The sequence below is a fragment of the Mustelus asterias genome, chromosome 3 (assembly GCF_964213995.1).
Source record: "Mustelus asterias chromosome 3, sMusAst1.hap1.1, whole genome shotgun sequence".
NCBI lineage: Eukaryota > Metazoa > Chordata > Chondrichthyes > Carcharhiniformes > Triakidae > Mustelus > Mustelus asterias.
Window position 1 is genome coordinate 131,069,296 of NC_135803.1, and position 23,785 is coordinate 131,093,080.

Below are 23,785 nucleotides of genomic sequence, written 5' to 3' on the forward strand. Positions count from 1 at the left end.
GTACAGTATGAATTCAGAACTGGAGGCAGGTGGTTACAAAGGTCCCTGCTGGTAAGACTCATAATGTATATACTCATACCTGCTAAAGACATGAGTATATACATTCAAATAGGAAAATGCTTACTATAACACAAGCCTAATAATTAATATCCTAGTAATTAATAGCCTAAGTACCCCTTTAACAATGCGATAATTGTTAATGACTGCCCATCAAGCTCCGGTCCAGAAAATGAACAATTTAAACTGTGCAGTATCACTCCTTCAAGGAGTGAATTAGTGTTTGGAAAAAAATAATATAACTTTTTCATTTCTTTTCATAATTTTCTTTTCTGTTTCTTTTTTCTCTCTCTCAATCCAATTTTTCTTGCCCTCTCATTATTTCTCAACGTTGATCCCACTTGTAACTGTGGACCCTCAGAACACCATCATTATCCACTCACTTGTAGGGGAGGTAGAGGCAATGTATTCACTGGACGAGTAATCCAGAGGCCCAGGCTAATGCTTCAGGGGCACAAGTTCATATCCGAGCACTACACCTAGTAGAATTTAAATTCAATGGATTTCTATGTCTGGAATTAAAAGCTTATCTCAATAATGATGACATTGAAACTACCGTTAATTGGCATAAAAACCCATCCGATTCACTAATTCCAAAAGGAAACCTGCCATCCTTACCTGGTCTGGCTCCAGCAATACATGTGATTCACTCTCATATGCTCTCTGAAATGGCCAAGCAAGCCACTTAGTTGTACCAAACTGCTACTGAATAATCAAAAAGAAATGAAATCGGACGGACCACCTAGCTGCATACAAGACACTGGAAATAACAACAGCACAGCCAATTAGTCCTCCAAAGTTCTCCTTATGAAAATACGAACAAATGAATTAGTAGCAACAATAGGTGACTCGGCTCCTTGAGCCTGCTCGGCCATTTAATACTGTCATGGCTGGTTGGATTGTAACCTCAACTCTACATATCTGCCAACCCCAATAATCTTTCACCCCCTTGCTTATCAAGAATCTATCTACATTGGCCTTAAAAATATTCAAAGACTCTGCTTCCACCATCTTTTGAGGAAGAGAGTTCCAAAGACTCACTACCCTCTGAGTGAAAAGATTTCTCCTCATCTCTGTCTTAAATGGGTGACCTCTCATTTTTGAACAATGACCTCTAGTTCCAGATTCTCCCACAAGAGGAAACATCCGCTCCACATCCACCCTGTCTAGATCCCTCACAATCTTATATGTTGTAAATCAAGTTTCTTCTTTCTCTTCATAAACATCTGGGAAATTGTGCCAAAATTGGGAGAGCTGTCACCACACTAGTCAGGCAACAGCCTAAACATAGTAATACTCATTGAATCATACCTTACATACAATGTGTCGGACACCTGCCGATGAGGTGGCAGCACAATAGTATACAGAAGGGAGGGAGTTGCCCTGGTATCCTCAACATTAACTCCAGACTCCATGAAGTCACATGACATGAGGTCAAACACGGGCAAGGAAACCTACTGCTGATTACCACCTACCATCCGCAACACTCTCATAGCAGATAAATCAGTAACCAGCCATGTTGAACACCAAATGGAAGAAGCACTAAGGATGGAAAGGGCACAGATGTACTCTGGGTGTTCATCACCAAGAGTGACTCAGTCCTACCACTACTGCCCAAGACTGCTAGACTAGGCCTGGGAGAGATGGTGAGGGAACCAACAAAAAGGGAAAAACCGACTTAACCTTGTTCTCACCAATCTACTAATCCGAGATGTATATGTCCAAAAAAGTATTGATTGGAGTGATCACTACATAGCCCTTATAGAGTCAAAGTCCCACCTTCACATTGAGGATTCCCTCCATTGTGTTGTGTGGCATTACCACCACATTAAATAGGATTGATTTAGAACAGATCTAGCAATTCAAAACAGGGCATCCATGATGCGCTATGTGCCATCAACAGCAGCAAAGCTGTATTCAACCACAATCTGTAACCTTATGGCCCAGCATAATGCTCACTCCACCCATCACCATCAAGCTGTGGGATCAACCCTGGTTTAATGAGGAGCCCAGCATCACGGATGCCAGTCTGTCACCAATTTAATTCACATCGCGCACTATCAAGAAACTGCTGAAGGCATTGGATTCTGCAAAGGCTCCAGGATCTAGTAAGATTCCAGCAGTAGTACTGAAACTGTGTATCAGAACATAGTCACGTCCATAGTCAAGTTCCAGTACAGCTATAACACTAGAATCTACCTGACAATATGAAAAATTGTCCAGGGATGTTCGTTCCACATAAAGGTAGCACAAATCCAATCCAGCCAATTGCCACACCATCAATCTATTCTTGCTCATCAGCTAAGTAGTGTAAGGTATCATTGACCGTGCTATCAAATAGCACTTATACAACAATACTCAGCTCACTGACTCTCAGTTTAAGTTCTGCCAGGGCTACTCAGCTCCTAGCCTAATTACAGCCTTTGTCCAAACATAGACAAAAGAGCTGAACTCGAGAGGTTAGGTGAAAGTGACTGCCCTTGCTACCAAGGCAGCATTTGACTATGTGCATCAAGGAGAAATAGCAAAACTGAAGTCAATGGGAATCAGGGGGAAAAACTCTCCATTGGTTGGAGTCATACCTCATACAAATGAAGTTGGCTGCAATTGTTGGAGGTCAATCAAGTCCCAGGACATCACTGCAGAAGGTCTTCAGGATAGTGTCCTAGGCCCAACCATCTTCATCTGCTTCAATGATCTCCCTCCATCCTAAGGTAAGAAGTGGGGATGTTTGCTAATGATTGGACAATTTTTAATACCATTCACGACTCCTCAGATACCAAAGCAGTCCATGTCCATATGCAGCAAGACCTGGACAATATTGAGGTTGGGCTGATCAGCAGCAAGCAACATTTACACCACATAATTTCGGGCAATAACAAGAGAGAATTTAACAACCTCTCCACGACATTCAATGAGATTACCATCAGTGAATACCCCACTATCAACATCCTGCGGATTAGCATTGACCTGAAACTGAACTAAACCAGCCATATAAATACTGTGAATACAGGAATTCTGCAACAAGTAACCCACCCCTGACTCCCTAAAGTCTGTATACAAGACACAAGGCAGGAGTATGATGGAATACTCACCACTTGCCTGGATGAATGCAGCTTCAAAAACACTCAATACGTTTAACACCATCCAAAACAAAGCAGACACCTGATTGGCACCCTATCCAACACCTAAAACGCCTGTTACAACCATGAGAGAAGGGGTGAACTGGCTCGCCTCTATTTAATCTCCGTGGTTGGTCATAATGAGTCCCATTTTCACAAAAATATGCCGTTTCCAAATCAGAATGTATTTAAATATTTAAGCGCTGAGCAATAAGGAGCCAAGCAAATTTATTAACCACTAAACCTGAGAGAAATAATAAAAAGTGACGTCAAGCATTTGGCACTCATGCACACCAGCCCTGAAAACGGCGATGGCATAGTGGTATTGTTACTGGACCAGTACTCCAGAGACTCAGGGTAATGCTCTGGGGAGGTGGGTTTGAATCCCAGCACGACGGGTGGTGAAATTTGAATTCAATAACAATCTAGAATTAAACATCTGATGATGATCATGAAACCATCGTCATAAAAGCCTATCTGGTTCACTAATGTCTTTTAGGGAAGATAATCTGTCTTCCTTATCTGGGCTAGCTTACCTGTGACTCCATACCCACAGTAGTGAGCAAGGGCAGTTATAGATGGGCAATAAATACTGATCTAGTCAGCAATGCCCACAACCCATGAATGAATAAAATTTAAAAAACTACACAAGCACAGGTATGAGAATAAAGGGAGGTAGAGTTCAATAATAAAAATGTTAAAAAAATATGGTTAAGTGTCCTTCGGATGTCCTTGAGGCATGGATTTTAAAATGCTGCAGGTGAGCTGGTTCCTTGGATACACGGTAAGAAGTCTCACAACACCAGGTTAAAGTCCAACAGGTTTATTTGGTAGCAAATACCATAAGCTTTCGGAGCACTGCTCCTTCGTCAGATGGAGTGGAAATGTGCTCTCAAACAGTGCAAACAGACAAAATCAAGTTGCAGAATACTGATTAGAATGCGAATCCTACAGCCAGCCAGGTCTTAAAGGTACAGACAATGTGGGTGGAGGGAACATTAAACACAGGTTAAAGAAATGTGTATTGTCTCCAGACAGAACAGCTAGTGAGATTCTACAAGCCCAGGAGGCAAGCTGTGGGGATTACTGATAATGTGACATAAATCCAACATCCCGGTTTAGGCCGTCCTCATGTGTGCGGAACTTGGTAGCTTATGGTATTTTCTACCAAATAAACCTGTTGGACTTTAACCTGGTGTTGTGAGACTTCTTACCGTGTTCATCCCAGTCCAACGCCGGCATCTCCACATCCTTGGATACAGTCAGATGCAGAAAGTGTTGCAATTATTATGTGATCTCGTTTCAGTTGTAGGTTTCTGGTAGAGTTGGTTTTTCAAACTAGGCAACACTCTTAATCCAAATGAGAGAGAGAGGGGGAGAGAGCAATCATCAGCCAATTTCCTCTGGCAACAACTTCCTCGTGAGTCCTTCACAAAACACGGTTACGTAGTCTAAAATGGAGATTTCCACTTTCTGTTTCAAAAATTTGTCTTTGATTAGTTTCAGAGGACGTCTCACTTGGTGCCCATAAACAAATTCAAATGGAGTAAAACCAGTGTACTTTAGGTGAGTCTTTGGTAGGGAACAGAAGGAAACCTAGTCCTTTATCCCAGTCATTGGGGTACTTATGGCAATTTGCCATTGTTTTTAGGATCTTATTGTATTGTTCTTGCACCTCCTGCAACTGCGGGTGAGACGCTGAAGACTTCAGCTGGGTCACACCTACATTACCCATGACTTTCAGGAATAGTTGGGACATGCAGTTTGAGCCCTGATCTGACTGGAGCTCAGCAGGCAGCCTATATTAGATAAAGAATTGTGTTAATTCCCCCACCACTATTTTGGCAGATACGCTTTTCAGGGGAACAGCCTCTGGGAACCAGATAGCCACATTCATGATAGTAATGATGTATTGGTATCCCCCTCTTGTTTTGGGGAGGGGCCCCACTTACACCTTGCTGAATGGTTCCCCAAAAGCTGGCACAGGAATTATAGATATAGATTCTATTTCAGACTGGGGTTTTACCACAACCTGGCAGGTGTGGCAGGTTCTGTAAAACTTTACTACATCTTTGCGGAGGTGTGGCCAGTAAAAATGCTGGCTGAAGCAGGCTTGGAGCTTTGCATAAACCGACATGCCCAGCCATCAGGATTTCATGTGTTCGCCTTAATATTTTCCCTGGCGTTACCTCAGTGGCACCACTCTCTGGTGGATCACTGTCTACTCCTCATTTGCAGGTCTGCAAAGAGGTCTCCACTATCTCATCAGCACCTAGGTTTGAATGTAGAAGCATTCAGGGATTGCCTCTACCTCAACTTCAGTTTTTTGTATTTTAATACACATTTCATTGAAAACCTCATCTACCAGGAAACAGTCAGAACAACTATCCAGACTTAAATCCACCCCAAAAATAAAGTTATACAAGCAATGAGTTTGTCCTGCATTTAAAACATTGCAACAGGGCTCTATTAAAAGAGCAATCAGGAAATGTCTCCAGGTCACTATACATATATATAGTTCCACCATAGAAAATATGGTTCCAGATTTGGCTTTTCCAGACCAGTGCACATGGAAGTGAGATTATTGAATTTACTTTAAAAAGACCTCCCTTCCCCTGAATACCACTGAGATAAAAAATGTTTTTCTTTGCAATCAAATTTTCAGAAGCCCAATGTCTTTTGAGCCACATCCTCCAAACATTTTACAGTTGATTAATTGGAGATGGAGAGCTGAGATAACAAACCTAAAAGTCGGGACCATCCATCCTCAAACTGTTTTTAACAACAGGTCTGCTTGCTGAGTCGCACCAAGGAAGACCTACTTATTCCCTCGTTATGGTCCTCTGAAAAGAATCCTGAAAAGGATCTCAAATAACCAGACAGGGAGGTCATCTGTCTGTAGTGCCACTTGAGCCTCCTTTGACGGGATTTTAAAAGTGATGGTGAAACATCTAGAGGTGAAAACTGAGGATACTGCCACAGAAAAATTAGCAGAAATTGGAGCAGTGGAAATTGGAACTGGAATTTAAGGAAAAATAGATTGAGAAAGGCAGGAACAGGAAAGTGAGAGAAAGAGAGGCAGGAAGAAAAGGAGGAGAGAAGATTCCACGAAAGAGAAAAGGAAACTACTATACAGGTCTGGTATATACAGGGTTAATGTGGGACTGAGTATAGTACCATCCACACAGTGATGTAAGAAGACACATGACCTAGACCTTGGGTCAGTGTGGTGTTGGCCAGAGATGTATTAAGACTCAGAAATGATTGCTCTATGTCTATGTTAACAGCAAGTCTTCATTAACTACTTGTTATTATATACATATACACTGTAAAAGTATGCAAGCTATCACCAATTCCCTGCCTCTGCACTTGCTTAAAACCTCTATTCTGATGAAAGGTCATTGACCTGAAATATTAATTCTGCTTATTTTGCTACAAATGTTGATTGATCTGCTGAGTATTTTAACAATTTTCTGTTTTTATTTCTGATTCCCAACATCCACCAGGAATCTCTATCTTGTTGGAGAGTTTCGGAATTCTACAGAAAATAATTCACCTTCTGACTCCCCAAAACCTGTCCACAATCTACAGTCAGGAGTGTGATGAAATACTCTCCAATTGCCTGAAAGGTATTTCATCACACTCAAGAAGCTTGACACCATCCAGGACAAACCAGCCCACTTGACTGGCACTCCATTCTCTACCTGCAGTACCCACTCACTCCACCACCAGCATTGCACAGTGGTAGCAGTGTGTATCATCTACAAGATGCACTGCAGGAACTCCACCAAGGCTCCTTTGACAGCATTTTCCAACCGACAACCTCCACCTCTACCATGGCAACATATGTATGGGAACACCATCATCTGCAAATTCCCCTCCAAACCATATATCATCCAGACTTGGAATTATATTGCCATCCCTTCACTGTCGCTGAGTCAAAATCCTGAAACACCCTTCCGAATGGCACTGTGAGGGCACCTACACCAGATAGACTGCAGTGGTTCAAAAGGGTGGCTCACCACCACCTTCTCAAATGCAATTAGGGACGAGCAATGAATGCTGACCTTGCCAACTGCAGTGATATACCATGAAAGAATGTAAAAAAAGGCTGACTATCACTTCAGAGCAGGGGGGTCATACGAGAGCAATTCAGGGAGATGGGTGCTAGGCTAAAAAATAAGGCCTCTAGGGTAGCAATCTCTGGACTGCTCCCAGTGAGGCCAGGAACAGGGAGATTCTACAACTGAACACGTGGCTAAAGGACTGGTGCAAGATGGAGGGTTTCAAATTCATAGATCATTGGGAAGTCTTCATGAAAGGATGGCACCTGTACAGAAAGGATGGGTTACACCTTAACTGGAAAGGCACAAATATCCTGGCTGGGAGTTTTGCTAGAGTGTTTCGGCAGGGTTTAAACTAGTGTGGCAGGGGGGTGGGGATCAAAACAGTAGGTCAGTAAGTACTGAGGCTGGGGTCGAGCTGGGGGCCAGGGCAAGGCTAGCTAAGAAGAAGAGCATTCTGGAGCAGGATGACCTGAGTGGGCCTGGAGGTCTGGAGTGCATCTGCTTCAATGCGAGGAGCGTAACAGGTAAGACAGACGAACTTAGGGCCTTAATGCTTACGCAGAATTTGGATGTGGTTGCGGTGACGGAGACATGGTTAAAAGAAGGACAGGACTGGCAGCTGAATATTCTGGGGTATAAGTGTTTTAGGCGAGACAGAGGAGGGGCTAAAAAAGGTGGGGGAGTAGCGGTATTAGTTAGAGAGTATATTACAGCGGTGCAGAGGGTGGACAATTTAGAGGGGTCATGTAATGAGTCGCTGTGGGTGCAGCTCAGAAACAGGAAAGGTGCAATCACTATGCTGGGGGTATACTACAGACCACCCAACAGCCCACGTGGAGGAACGGATATGTCAGGAGATTCTGGATATGTGCAGAAAAAATAGGTTTGTTGTAGTGGGAGACTTCAATTTCCCTGGTATAGACTGGAAAGTGCTTAGGGCTAGGGGTCTGGATGGGGAGGAATTTGTAAAATGCGTACTGGAAGGTCTTTGGAACAGTATGTAGATAGCCCAACTAGAGAGGGGGCTATACTGGATCTAGTTCTGGGAAATGAGCCCCGTCAGGTCGTCAAAGTTTTGGTAGGGGAACATGTGGCAAATAGTGACCACAACTCTGTTAACTTTAGGATAGTAATGGACAAGGACAAGTGTTGTCCTAAGGGTAGGGTGCTAAATTGGGGGAAGGCTAACTATAGCCGGATTAGGCAGGAATTGGTGGCCGTTGATTGGGAGAGGCTGTTCGGAGGTAAGTCCACGTCTGGCATGTGGGAGTCTTTTAAGGAACAGTTGATAAGGCTGCAGGACAGGCATGTGCCTGTAAAAAGGAAGGATAGGGAAGGTAGGATTCGAGAGCCGTGGATAACCAGGGAAATTGAGGATCTGATCAAAAAGAAGAGAGGCATACGTTAGGTCCAGGCAACTGAAAACAGATGGAGCTCTGGAGGAATACAGAGAGAGTAGGAAAGAACTCAAACAGGGAGTTAGAAGGGCAAAAAGAGGTCACGAAATGTTCTTGGCAGATAGGATTAAGGAGAATCCTAAGGCATTTTATTCATATGTTAGGAACAAAAGAGTTGTCAGGGAAAAAGTCGGACCTCTCAGGGACAAAGGAGGGGAATTATGCTTAGAATCCAAGGGAATAGGGGAGATCCTAAATGAATACTTTCCATCGGTATTCACAAAGGAGAGGGACTTGTTGACTGGGAGTGTCTCAGAGGGAGGTGTTGACCTGTTAGAGAGAATCTCCATTACAAGGGAGGAAGTGTTAGGTTTTTTAGGTAACATTAAAACTGACAAATCCCCAGGGCCTGATGGCATCTATCCGAGACTGCTCAGGGAGACAAGAGATGTAATTGCTGGGCCTCTGACGGAAATCTTTGTCTCTTTATTGGACACACGTGAGGTCCCTGATTGGAGGATAGCGAATGTGGTACCGTTATTTAAGAAGGGTAACAGGGATAACCCGGGTTATTATAGGCCAGTGAGCTTGACGTCCATGGTAGCGAAGTTGTTGGAGAGGATTCTTAGAGACAGGATGTATGCGCATTTAGAATGGAACAATCTCATTAGTGACAGACAGCATGGTTTTGTAAGTGGGAGGTTGTGCCGTACAAATTTGGTGGAGTCTTTTGAGGAAGTGACAAAAACGGTTGACGAAGGAAGGGCCGTGGATGTCATCTATATGGATTTCAGTAAGGCATTTGACAAAGTCCTTCATGGCAGGTTGGTTAAGAAGGTTAAGGCTCATGGGATACAAGGAGAGGTGGCTAGATGGGTAGAAAACTGGCTTGGCCACAGGAGACAGAGGGTAACAGTCGAAGGGTCTTTTTCCGGCTGGAGGTCTGCGACCAGTGGTGTTCCGCAGGGCTCTGTACTGGGACCTCTGCTATTTGTGATATATATAAATGATTTGGAAGAAGGTGTAACTGGTGTTATCAGCAAGTTTGCGGATGACACGAAGATGGCTGAACTTGCGGATAGCGATGAACATTGTCGGACAATACAGCAGGATATAGGTAGGCTGGAAAATTGGGCGGAGAAATGGCAGATGGAATTTAATCCAGATAAATGCGAAGTGATGCATTTTGGAAGAACTAATGTAGGGGAGAGTTATACAATAAATGGCAGAGCCATCAAGAGTATAGAAACACAGAGGGACCTAGGTGTGCAAGTCCACAAATCCTTGAAGGTGGCAGCACAGGTGGAGAAAGTGGCGAAGAAGTCATATGGTATGCTTGCCTTTATAGGACGGGGTATAGAGTATAAACGCTGGAGTCTGATGTTGCGGCTGTATAGAACGCTTAGGCCACATTTGGAGTACTTCATCCAGTTCTGGTCGCCGCACTTCCAGAAGGATGTGGAGGCTTTAGAGAGAGTGCGGAGAAGGTTTACCCGGATGTTGCCTGGTATGGAGGGTCTTAGCTATGAGGAGAGATTGGGTAAACTGGGCTTGTTCTCCCTGGAAAGACGGAGAATGAGGGGAGACCTAATAGAGGTGTACAAAATTATGAAGGGTATAGATAGGGTGAACAGTGGGAAGCTTTTTCCCAGGTCCGAGGTGACGATCACGAGGGGTCATGGGCTCAAGGTGAGAGGGGCGAGGTATAACTCAGATATCAGAGGGACGTTTTTTACACAGAGTGGTGGGGGCCTGGAATGCACTGCCAAGTAGGGTGGTGGAGGCAGACATGCTGGCATTGTTTAAGACTTACCCGGATAGTCACATGAGCAGTCTGGGAATTGAGGGATACAAACGAATGGTCTAGTTGGACCAAAGAGTGGCACAGGCTTGGAGGGCCGAAGGGCCTGTTTCCTGTGCTGTACTGTTCTTTGTTCTTTGTTCTCTCTTGATACCAGTGAACTTCTTCCTTTGCAACCAGGAGCAAAGGGCCTCTGTGGCTGCACATATTGAGTTGGTTACCTTCTTTGATTCATTTGCATCTATACTTATACCGAAGAGTGGTCTGCAGCTCCAGATTGGACCATACACCTTTCGTATACCTCCTTTAACAAGGCTTCCATTCTTTCATCAGGAAAAAGAGCAGTGTTGCTCATATTTTTCTGCTGTGATGAGTGATGAATTATTGTAGTTTCCATCCCCATAATAATTCCTCCTTTAAACAGTTATTACAGCTGTTTCACATTGGATTTTCTAATATCCATCTAAGTATGAAAGAAGCCAAGACTTCTTTACAAACTGTTCCTATATCTGTAACCAATTCAAATTAAGAAGTGAGATCAACTCTATTTTTCATGCATTCAGAAAATAAGGGATTATATGCAAAACCGAAATTGTTCTTGGATACAGTTTGGTGTTCCATTCCCTTTCTTACCTATAAACCAGGAGGGAATGCATATTGCTCTTGTATCTGGATCACATAAAGCAGTATTGGTCTTGCACTTGTCTACTAAAACTGTTCACTATTCCAGAATCAGCCTGGCATACAAAGATAAACTAGGCTTCTTTTCTTCACTGCAACCATCACCTTAAATCCCTCTCTTCTGCCTCCTCCACACTCAACCCAAAAAATAAGTGTGAGGATCTCATGTGTTTTTTTGTCACTGGGATTGAGCCCATCGGATCAGCTGCCTCTACCTGTCAAATCTGTCTCCGTTATTCTCTGAACTCTGCATTTGAATCCCTACAATCAGATTTCTACCACTGCCACTGTACTGAAATTACTTTCATCAAAGACACAATAACAATGTTACTGTGACAATGATAAAATATCCCTCTTTGTCCTTCTCAAACTGTTTACAGCCTTTGAGTGATTTAACCACACCATTATCCTCCACTGTCACTCTACTGGCTGGAATTGCACTTGCCTGATTCCCTTCTTATCTAGCTAATTATAGCCAGAATATCATTTGCAATGGCTTTTCTTCCTGTCCTACACTGTAATCTCTGGTGTTCCCTACAGTTTTAATTATCACATGGATGCTGACAAACCCCCAACTCTACCTCGCCACCATCTCTCGACTCCTCCACTGTTGCTAAATTATCAGGCTGCTTGTCCAACATCTAGTACAGCATTTCTTCTCATTAGATATTGTAAAGACTGAAGCCATTATCTTTTGTCCCCGGTACAAACTCTATTCCCTGACTACTAGCTCCATCTCTCTCTCTGGCAACTGGCTGAGGCTGAGTAAAACAGTCCACAGCATGAATGTCATATTTGACCATGAGATATGCTTTCACCCACATATCCACACTGTTATTGGAACCACTTATTTCCACCTCTGTAACATGGTTGGAATCTGTCCCTGCCTCAGTTCGTGAAGCTGAAACCCTGATCCATGCCTTTTCTACCTCTAAACTTCCAACTAGCCTCCTCATTCTACCCTCCAGAAACATACGGTGACCTAAATCTATGCTGCCCATGTTCTTATTCATGCCAAGTCCTATTCTCTCGTCGCTCCTGCATTCATTGACTTACATTGCCTCACAGTCAAGCAACACCTCGATTTTAAGGTTCTCATCCTTGTTTTCAAATCCCTCCATTGTCTCAGTTTTCCCTATCTCTGATATCTCTCCCATCCCTATAACCCTCTGAGATATCCATACTCATCCAAAGTTAGGCTCTTCAGAATCCCAATTTTAATACTTCATCAATGGTAGGCATGCCTTCAACTGTCTGGGCCCTAAACTCTGGAATTCCCTCCCTAAAACGGTCACCTCTTTACTTCTTTTCCTCCTTTAAGATCGTCCTTAAAACCTACACTTTTGACCAAGCTTTCTTTGGTCACCTGCTTTCAATATTGCCTTATGTGACTCAGTGTCAAATTTTGTTTTAAAATGTGCTTGTGAAGGATCTCAGGATAATTTATTACATTAAAGGTGCTATATGATTGTAGATTTCTGTTGTTCTTCTTCTCTGGTTTTCACAATGTAATAATAAAGTAGCAATGCAGATTTTCACCCAAATATTGTGGAAAGAAATTCGTTAAACTTTGCAATTTTAGGGATCAAACCAGCCAACCCTCCAATTCATCTGTTTTTGCTAAAGAAACTTTGTAAAAACATTTATGAATGCATGATGGCCAAGATCTGCGGTCAGTGGCAAAGAGGCAGTACACATTCCTGACCTTGAAAAAACCTTTCTACAAAGACCTAGCAATTTCTGTGACATAAATTTCACCTTTCTCAACAGTATCTTAAATCTTGCACCAAGGGAAGGGGATCTTCAGCCATCCAGCATCAAGGAGGGGAAGCAGCCAATCACATTGAAGTATTTTCTCATAGCCAGCAAACCAGGAAGTAAAATGTCCTGACAATCATTCATTTTTCACAGATTTTACAGAAAACCAAATAAAGATTGAAGTATACATGAGACGGTACAAGCTAAAATATAAGCAACTTCACAAAATTATATTAAAATTTCTAGATTTTTTAACATAATGTTGAAATTTCACAAATATTTTGTTCCTCAGAGCCAGAAAAATTGTTTAGCAGGAGAGATTACAGCCACAAAAGGGAAGCTCACGTCAATTCAAGCAATTTGTAAAAATTGCCATCTGTAGGGTTTTCACCGCCACACCTTATGAAGCATTAGGGGATCATTGACAAAAAATTCTCAAACTTCACACTTACCTGCACATTTGCAGAAGTTGCTGTCAGTTTCACAGTTGTAGTGGTAGAGAACACTAAGCTTCACTACCATTACAACTGCAAAATTCAGACCTAACTCGATACGTACTTCCTGCATAATAATACCATTGAGCAACCTCTTGTATAAACCATTATCATTACATGCCAGATTGTGATGTGCAGAGGGGTAGGGAAATGGATAGAATTTGTTCATAGGTTTGGTTCTGCATAGAACAGAGAGAGTAAATATTGTGTTGCTGCAGTAAGTAATCCTATATTCAACTATACCAATTTTAGAATTTCTTCTGCTGTATAGAAAAATAAAAAGGATCACTAAACATTCATTGAATTAGGTATTATTTTTGTCTTCAGCTGTATTTAATATAATTTTACAGTGTGTTTATATATACAATACATTAAACTCAAAACTTTAGCATTAACAGAGATGTGCTAAGCACCTTACTGCATGATTAAAAGTATATTTATAATTGCTACAATGCTGAAATTGGATAATACAAGCCTGAATTGGTAGCATATGTGGATAGCTTGCAATAGATTCAGTGAAATTACAGTGTGAAAGCTCGCATTCTGATCCAAAATACATCCAAATATAAGCTGCTACAATAAACAGAACATTAAACATAAAGCATTCAATCAACAGTTTACATTTTCTACAGTGCACGGACTAGCCTAGTAGCAACACACTTGCTCAAAATACGTTTCTTGATAGCGAATTCAAATAGTTTGTTCAAGTTGTTAAACTCCTCTTGCGTGATTCTTCTGATAGCTAACACTTCACTATAAAGGGAAGCTGGCACAACGGCACAATATGATGGCCTATTAGTGTCCTTCTTCACAATGACCAGAAATAGGGTTGGACCATAGTTCTTGAATGGCTAGTTCTTGATATCAATGTTGCATTATTGGAAGATGTGGGGGTGATTCTCCCATCCCGCCGCACTAATTATTTAGCGCAGCAGAGCAGGAGAATTGCGTGTTGGCCGATTCGCGGGATTCCCGCAAGTGCTCGTGCTGCGATTGTGCCTCCCAGACCTGGATATCTGGCACTGTCTGTGCAGCGCTGGAAATCGGCTGGGAGGTGGGGCTGATATGCAAATTCTATTTTAAATTTAATTTAAATGTATTTAGCAGGCCCGGGACTGAATTCTCCCAACAATCTCCCCAGTACGATTTTAAATGGCGTTCAGACTAGCTATGCACTTTCGAGGAACTGGCTAGACGACCCCGCTGGAGTGAAGAGGGGGCAATCAGGGCCCTCCAGGGGCTCGGGCAATGGGGAGTGGTGGCCCCTGGGCATGGGCACCCTGGCATTCCAGCCTATGGCCCCGGCACTACCCATTGGGCAAAGTGCCCATGCCCAGGGGGCACCTTGGCACTGTCCACCAGGCATGGGGCAGTGCCAAGGGGGCTAAACCTAGGGGGTGATCCATAGGGTTGGGGGAGGTCCCGCTGCCTCTCTGCATGGGGATCGTTCGTGGCTGGAGGGAGGGCAGCGATCGGGGCAGCCTGGGCGAGGGGGGGGGGGGGCCGTGGGGGGAGTGGTCAGCTGGAGTGTCTACCATGGGGGAGAGGGGTGGTTTGCCGGGGAGGGTCTGCGTGGGTGGCTGGTGGAAGCGATCGTCACTGCTGGGGGGGGCGGTAGCTGGAGGTGGTCCTGGATGGGGCGCGGGGGGGGGGGGGTTCGGGGCTGGCCTGTGAATGGACAGGAGCATGATCGGGCTGTGGGGAGTGGTGGAGGGGCAGCACTGTGAGAGTCCCGGGCTGGCCAGTGATCGAATTGGCCAGCAAACTGCAGGCTGACAGATAGGGACCACTGCGCATGTGCAGCCGCCGGCGTGAATATGCCCCTCCCCTCAAGCTTTTAATGATATTCCCAACTGTGAGCTCTGCATTGCACAGTGTGGGGGAGATTTTTGTCTGAAGTCGCACTGAAAAAGCCAGCATGATTTACACCAGTTTTCCCGCGAATTCAACACTTAGAATTTGTTTGGGAGAATAGCGGCCATGAAGTGGAAGACAATACTCTGCTGACCAGCTATGGAGTAATTTGGCGAAAATCTAGGAACTGGTCACCAGCTTTCTTCACAGCCAGTAAAAACACACAGCATGGAGGGATCACAAAAGAAAATATAAGGGAGAAGATTGTCCTAAAATAATTATGAAAATATTATTTATCAAATTTGTTTCTTTTTTCTTTCAGTTATCTCATATTTTCTGTCTCATTCCGTCAGGTACCTAAGTGCACGTCTCATATCCTAACTAAGTAGTTGAATAGCTGACATTATTCTCGATGTCTATCTGTGTAACCTGTGAGACAGATGCTGAGGGGAGCATGAAAAACATCATAGGATGACTTTAAACTGTTTTTTTAACCGCCCTCAGTTGGAAAGTGCTATGCTTCTGCTTATCTCCTTCTGGTGACATGGGGAATTACAATTATAAGGTCATACCCTATTAATTCATTTATTGATAAACTCCCACTTTAAACAAAGTTATACTGGAGGAAGATTTACTCTATGCACTATGTCGAGTAGAGATTAAAATGTTTTTAAACAGATTATGGCTTTTTTATGCATAACGCACAAATAAATTCTTTCCTCTTCCTTACAATGGATAAGTCTACCCACATGAACTGCTTCCATTGTACTCAACTTAACTCAATACACCAACTAATAACATGGATTCCCCAATAGCGAATATGCTATTATAATATAAGTATTCTAGTATTGATAAAAACTTACTTCATGAACTGAAAATATCCCACAAGCATATAGATTAATTATAAAAAGGCACTGAACATCAGCCAATTAAACCAAGTAGCAAGCTGAGTTTAAAGAATTAATTCTTCCCAGAAGGGAGTTGAAGAACTATATAATATTCACTCATGTAACACAAAAACATAGTAATCCAAGGTTGTGCCCAAGAAAAACAACCAACCACACACACATTAAATATTCCAGGAAAGAGGAAATATTGTATTTTAATGTGAAAGATAAATATCTTAACAGTTCAAAATCACATGCAATTAACTGTTCCAGATGCATTATTTCATAACAAGTGATAGCAACTTGTTACCTCAGAGGAAATGAAGTGTCACCGTTTGCTCTCAATTCACTGTACCATGCATGCTTGCCCATTAAAAAGCAACCTCAAACAATACTGATGCACAATATCTCAAGATGCATGCAAAAAGCATTTGTTTAAATAACAGCATCTCTAATGGAGCAGAGGCAGGTACATACAATTCAACTGCTTACCCACTAAGTACACCAAGAACGAGGTTAAGTACAAAAAATGAGCCTAGTATGATTAGGCTAACAAAATATATCCATGGCCATTCTAATCCAACTCCGTCATTCACCTGAAAAATGGAGAATGCCTATTATGGTTTTATGCAACTTAATATGGCAAAGCCCTTCAGCCAGTTACTTTGTTCCTTGGGTATTAGGTAATAATCAAAAGGTTATTGGAAAATTTCCCCCTTTTTGGGCTAATTGCAATGTCAAATTATAGTTAGGAAAGATTACATTTTTAATGAAAATCTTCACTAACACATCATTCCTCCTTGTGTGCAGAAATGAGTTGATAATTTTTCTGTTTTCCCCAAAGTCAAAATGGTAACTGGATTTGGGACTTTGCATTCCAGACAAAATGAAGTGGAAGCTTACCCGCTCAATACACCAAGTACAAGATTAAGAACGAAAAAAGATCCAAAGATGACGAGACTGACAAAATAGACCCAAGGTAATTCATATCCCATGGCATCATTCATCTGTAAAGATGACAGTAAGTTATGTGTCACAGCCACAAAAGTGGTTTGCTAAATTAGCTACAAAAGTTAATATTTAAAACAAAGTGGATCCTTGTATAGGTAAGTGTACCATCTACTTATTACTAAAAGTGATACTTATAATCAAAATTTTCCTATTACTTATTATCTTCTTATTATTACAAAGAAGTTAAACTGATAATGCAGAAATAATTACATATAAATTGCATTTCAAAATACAAAGCACACAGATGCATTTGACTTTAGATAATTTGTAAGTTCCGAAGAAGTCAGACCAGTAAACAAGATAGTGAACATCTGGATTCTGAAATAGGAGACTCATATGAATCACAGCATGACCGCTGTTCATAGTTGCACTTTCCAGAGAAGATTGTTTAATTATCCATATTCTAGCAGCCCATTAGCAACTACATCTAAGCATATGGAGTCAGTTCACATATGTACACTGATAGCATTCACCTTTCTCTCTCTGTCACCATCACTGAATCTATGATTGACACTTTGCTTGTGGCTTGAAGGTGAGTGTGGTTGTCTACCTGAGGATAATTCTGTTCAATGTGTATACCAATAATTTAATTAGGCCAAGGAGGGAGTGATAGTAAAGTTGGTAGATAATAATATTAAAGGAGGGATGGTTGATACTTACAAAGCTAAAGGAAACTACAAAGAAACATTGCTCGTATGGGGAAAAGAGAATTTGATGTACTTGAGTATTGAGTGATTCATTTTGGTTAAAAAAATAACAGTTGTACTGTTGTGGAAGAGGAGAGGAATAAGGGACTTAAGATTAATACAGCATAAAATGCTGCAAAAAAATGTTAATGTAATCTTAGATTTTATATTAAAAGATATTGGCTGCAAAATCAGACACTGTAGTGCCACTGGTTCTGGCACTCAAGCAGCCAGCAAACAAAACAAATTATGGGGTCTACATCTGTAGACTTCTGGTGCTACCAATGCTGATTGCCAAATTTGGCAGGGCCATATAGTGGACGTGCTGTCAATGAGCAGGAGAATGAACAGTGGGTAGATTGTGACACAAGTCATTTCAAATGTTGATTTGGTGCTCCATCTGCCACTTTACCCTTCTTAGGTTCTGTTAAAGATTCCTCTTAAACACACAAGCGAAAGGATCCCTTAATTGTGCTATTGAAAGGGATCACAATTCAACTTTCAGATGAGGGGATTTTGACTTTTTTTTCCAATTCTTTCATTAGATATAAGCATCGCTGACAAGGCCAGCCTTTGTTGCTCATCCCTAATAGCTGTCAATAAGGTGGTAATGAGCCACATTCTTGAACTTCTGCAGTCCCTCTTTTGTAGATACACCTATAGTGCTGCTGGGATGGAAGTTCCCCAGGATTTTGACCAGCAATAGTGAAGAAATGGTGATATTGTTCAAAGTCAGGATGCTCTGTGGTTTGGAGAACTTGCAGCTGGTAGTTTTCCCATGTGTCCACTGCCCTTGTCCTTCTAGGTGATAGAGGTTGCAGGTTTGGAAGGTGCTGTCGAAGGAGCTTTGGTAACTTCCTGCAGTGCATCTTGCATATATACACAATGCTGCCATTGGGAGGGAGTAAATGTTTAAGGTCATAGATGTGATGCCAATCAAGTGGGCTGCTTTGTTCAGGTTATGAGTGTTGTTGGAGCCACACTCATGCAAACAAGCAGGCAGTATTGCATCACACTCCTGACTTGTGCCTTGTAGATGATGGAAAAGGCTTTGAGGAGTCAGGAGATGAGTTGCTTGCTGCAAAATTCCTAGTAGCCACAGTATTTATATTGCTGGTCCACTTAAGTTTCTTATCAATGGTAACCCCCAAGGATGTTGAGGATGTTGGGGGTTTCAGCGATGGTGATGCCATTGAATGTTGAGGGCAGTTATATTCTCTCTTGTTGGAAATGGTTATTTCCTGGCGCTTGTGTGACATGCATGTTACTTGCCGCTTATCAGTCCAAATCCGAATGTTGGTCAGGTCTTTCTGCATCTGGACATGGACTTCATTAGTATCTGAGGAGTTGCAAATAGACTAAAGATTGTGCAATCATCAGTAAACAATTCCACCTCTGACTTTATGATGGACGGGAGGTCAACATTGAAATATCTTAAGAACATCGAGCCTATGTCACTAACCTGGGGATTCTGCAGTGATGTCCTGGGGGACAGAGATGATTGGCCTCCAGCAACTACAACCATCTTCCTTTTTGCTAGTATTACTCCAACCAGTGGAGAGTTTTCTCCAATTCCCATTGACTCACAGTGAAATGCTGCCTTGATGTCAAAGGTAGTCATTCTCACCTCAACTCTTGAGTTCAACTCTTCTATCCATATTAGGATGATTGAAAGAAGAATGATATGTGGTACTTGATGGATTAGATTTATTCTGCTTTTTGTGGACAGGATATATCTGAGCAATTTTCCACACTGTTGTTTAGATGAGGCTCAGCTAGTTCTGGAGTACAAGTCATCAGCACTACTGCCAGCATGTTGTCAGAACCGATAACTTTTGCTATATCCAGTGCCCTCAGATGTTTCTTGATATCATGTGGAGTGAATTAAATTGGCTGAAAACTGGCATAAGTAATCCTGGGGACTACAAGAGGAAGCCAAGATGGATTTTCCATTTGGCACTTCCGGCCAAAGATAGTTTCAAATGTCTTTTGCTCTGATCTTCTGGGCTCCCCATCATTGAGGATGGGGATATTTGTGGAACTTGCTCCTGGCATGCTTTCCTACATAACTCATGGCACCAAGATTGATGGTAATGGTAGAGAGAGGTGCATGCTGGGCCACGACATTGCAGATTGTGGTTGAGTACAATTCTGCTGCTGCTAATGGCCCACAGAGCTTCATGAATGCTCAGTCTTGAGCTGCTGACCTGTTCTGAAGCTAATCCATTTAGCATGGTGGAGGTGCCATTGCATACAATGCACAGCATCCTCAGTGTGAAGAGGCTTTGTCTCCGCAAGAATTGAGCAGTGGTCACTCCTAAAGTCATGGCCAGATGCATCTGCCCTAAGGGGCACCCCCTTTTCCCCCGACATCCAGGGGGGACCTCAAAGGCCTCTACTCCCACCAGCGAGGCCTGGTCCCCATTGACCATACATGACCTCCCCTGGCGGGGACAGAAACTTTAGCCAGCCCAGACAATTGAATCTCGGACTCGTTGAAGAGATGCAGAACAGTTTCTGCATATGGTATTCAGCCTTGCACTGTTCCCCAGCATGAGGCCGATTACAGTATAAAAAAAGGACCGGGAAAATTGTGACCGGCGTCCCCCCACTTAAATTTCTCAACCCGCTGGGCTATTCGAGCAGCGCAGCAAGCCAGGAAAATTGCACCCACTATTCTTCATTAGGGAGCTCCAAACATGACAAATGCTTACTTCAATTTTTCAAATGAATCAATTGCGGATTTTAGTAAAGACAAAAGTGCCTTAATTATTATAAAGTAATCTGTAATATTGCTTCATATTTTTTGAAAAATGTAAATAGAAAGCAAATCTTAAATAACATGTTAACTATTTGCACTGTTTTGATAAATGCCAAACAAGTATTATTCTTGATTTCCTGAGATAAATTTTCACACAAATATTGTATGAAGAACATATTGCTTCTGATATTGGCTGGAATTCTCCGGCTTGTCGCTAGTTGCAGATTCTCTGGCCCTGGAGACTGTACACCCCCGCTGCAGGTTTTCCGGCAGCATGGGGTGGTTACAGTGGGAACTCCCATTGACTGCAGCGGGGCCAGAAAATCCTGTCGCTAACGGACAGTGTGTCGCATCTCACAGCCGAGAAACCCACTGATGGGACACCGGAGAATTCCAACTATTATTTGAGTTGTCTATATTGAAATACATTTCTTAGCTAATTACTTACCCAATATAGAACATCTGTCCATCCTTCCATGGTTATACATTGAAAAACAGTTAGCATTGCAAAAGCAAAGTTGTCAAAGTTTGTGATGCCTCCATTAGGACCAGGCCACCCACCCCTGCATTCCGTTCCATTCATGGGACACTGGCGACCATTCTCTGAGAAAGCACAAGGTGCTGGTTCATCTTCTGCTATCACGTCTGGAAATGGAAGGCGATAAGATTTATTAGTTTAAGTTATTAAACCTTAAACTTAACTTTAATATGTTAAATATTTTAAAAAAGCTTGATTATTGTTTGTACCATGAAAATGTAAGTAAAAAATAAATAAAGCAAATTTTAGTTTAGCAATAATCATAAAATAGCATTCAGTAAATCTATAAGGTATGTAAATACCAGGCAGACAATTAAGGTTTGAAAAACTATTTATGAATCTTTTTCTTAATAATAAAAAATCCAATTCTTCAGAAAACACAATGGGCCAGAATATGCTGTCCACATAATGGTGAACCAATTACATTACTTATGGCCAAGTGGTACAGAAACATTAGACAAATGGCATATGCACGTTTAATGTGAACATCCAAAACCTGCAATCCCAGTTGCGCCGTTCTGCCATTAGCTTCATGAAAACAACATTTTGCTGTCTGCTTCATCATTGAAATACATCAAATGGCATGAAGTTGCCATAATTGTACAGTAAATATGATCTAAACTCACCACAGAAAGTTAAATCTTGCAATTTCAAGTAGAAGAACATGCTTAACAACCTTTTTTATTCCTTATTCATTCTTTGAATGTGAGCATCGCTGGCTGGGCCAGCATTTGTTGCCCATCTTTCATTGCTCCGAATGGCTTGCAAGGCTATTTCAGAGGAAATTTAAGACTCAACCACATTGTTGTGGGCCTGGAATCACATTTGGCCAGACCAGGTAAAGGTGGCAGATTTTCTTCCCTGAAGGACATTAGTGAACCAGATGCATTTACAGCAATCGATAGTGGTTTCATTGTCATTAGTCGTCTTTTCATTCCAGATCTTTACTAAACTCAAATTTCAACATAAGCTGTAGCGGGATTCAAACCCAAGTCCCTAGAATATTACCCTGGGTGTCAGGATTACTTTGTCCAGTGACAATACCGCTATGCCATTTCCTCCACTAAATGTTAAATGTTAGTTATTGCCAGTTAACTTCTCTGACATCGAAAATTAACTATTACAAATTTACAGTCATGTTCTTTCCAATATTAATTGTTAGACATATTCAAACTGAAAATTAAAAATATCTGGGGGTTTTTTCAAAAACTTCACCTTTCTGCCTTTTTCTCTCTCACTCTTAATCTAATCTTTGTTTCCCTCCCTTTGGGAAAGATATTTTCACCCCCCCCTGACAGCAGAATCTTCCAGGCCCATTTAAGTTGACCCTCTCCATGGTGGGCTCCCGGGCAGCAGGGCCAGTGAGCCATGCAATAGTCCGTAGACTTTGGTGGGACCAGAAGATCCCATTTGCAGCCAATGGCTATCAGCATCCACCATGGGAAAAGGTGCTGTGCGGGTCGGGGGCAGGGGAGAGGGCGGGTGGGGGGAAGAGGGCGGAATGGGGAGAGTATGAGTCGGGGGTGGTGGTTGGAATATTCCAGCCTTTGTTTCAATTATTATACCTAGTTTGACATTGAATTCATCTATTTTAAGTTATATGCCCTTCTCAGTTCTTGCACTGTTTATTTCTCAATCCTTTAATCTGATTGATTAGCATGATCCTGTTCATAAATTCATAAATTCATAAGATATAGGAGCAGAATTAGGCCATATGGCCCACCGAATCTGCTCCTCCATTTGATCATGGCTGATGTGCTCCTCATCTCCATTTTCCTGCCTTCTCTCCATAACCCTTCAACCCATTACCAAGTAAAAATCTGTCTAATTCCTCCTTAAATTTACTCACTGTCCCAGCATCCACCGCACTTCGGGACAGCAAATTCCACAGATTCACCACCCTTTGGGAAAAGTAGTTTCTCCTCAACTCTGTTTTAAATTTGAAACCCCTTATTCTAAGATTATGAGCTCTCACCCTGGAATGCTCCAGAAGAGAAGCATCCACTCCATATCTACTTTATCCATACCTTTTATCATCTTGTATACCTCAATTTAATCTCCCCTCATTCTTCGAAATGCCAGGAAGTATAGGCCTAAGCTGTTCAATCTCTCTTCATATGACAAATCCCTCATCTCTGGAATCAATTTAGTGAACCTCCTCTGAACTGCCTCCAATGCCACAATCTTTCCTCAAATAAGGGAACCAAAACTGTGCACAAATACTCCAGTTGCAGTCTCACCAATGCCTTGTAGAGTTGCAACAATATTTCCTAACATTTATATTCTATTGCTTTAGCTATAACTGCCAACATTCCATTCGCTTTCTTTATTGTCTGCTGTATCTGCAGGCTAGTTTCTGTGACTCATGAACGAGGACACCCAGATCCCTCTGCACCAGAGCACCCCGAAGTCTCTCCCCATTTAGATAATAAGTCGCCTTCCGATTTTTCCGATCAAAATGCATAACCTTGCACTTATCCACGCTAAACTCCATCTGCCACATTTTGGCCCACTCCCCTAACCTATATCCATTTGTAAGATTCTTATTTCCTCATTGCAACTTACTGTCCCACCTAATTTTGTGTCATTTGCAAATTTGGCTATAGAGCCTTCTATCCCTGTATCCAAGTCGTTAATATAGATTGTAAATAGCTAGGGCCCAAGGACCGAA

General features: G+C 42.2%; 1 protein-coding gene across 1 annotated transcript in view; it reads right to left on the reverse strand.

Annotated features, from left to right (window-relative positions):
• cacna1db (calcium channel, voltage-dependent, L type, alpha 1D subunit, b) overlaps positions 1-23,785 on the reverse strand; it is a 335,919-nt gene that overhangs the window by 282,140 nt on the left and 29,994 nt on the right. Inside the window, exons 4-5 of the mRNA XM_078209623.1 lie at positions 21,025-21,221; positions 17,022-17,125 (exon numbers count right to left, since the gene is read on the reverse strand). Coding sequence (XP_078065749.1) covers positions 17,022-17,125; positions 21,025-21,221 — 301 coding nt within the window. The remainder of the gene's footprint in view (positions 1-17,021; positions 17,126-21,024; positions 21,222-23,785) is intronic.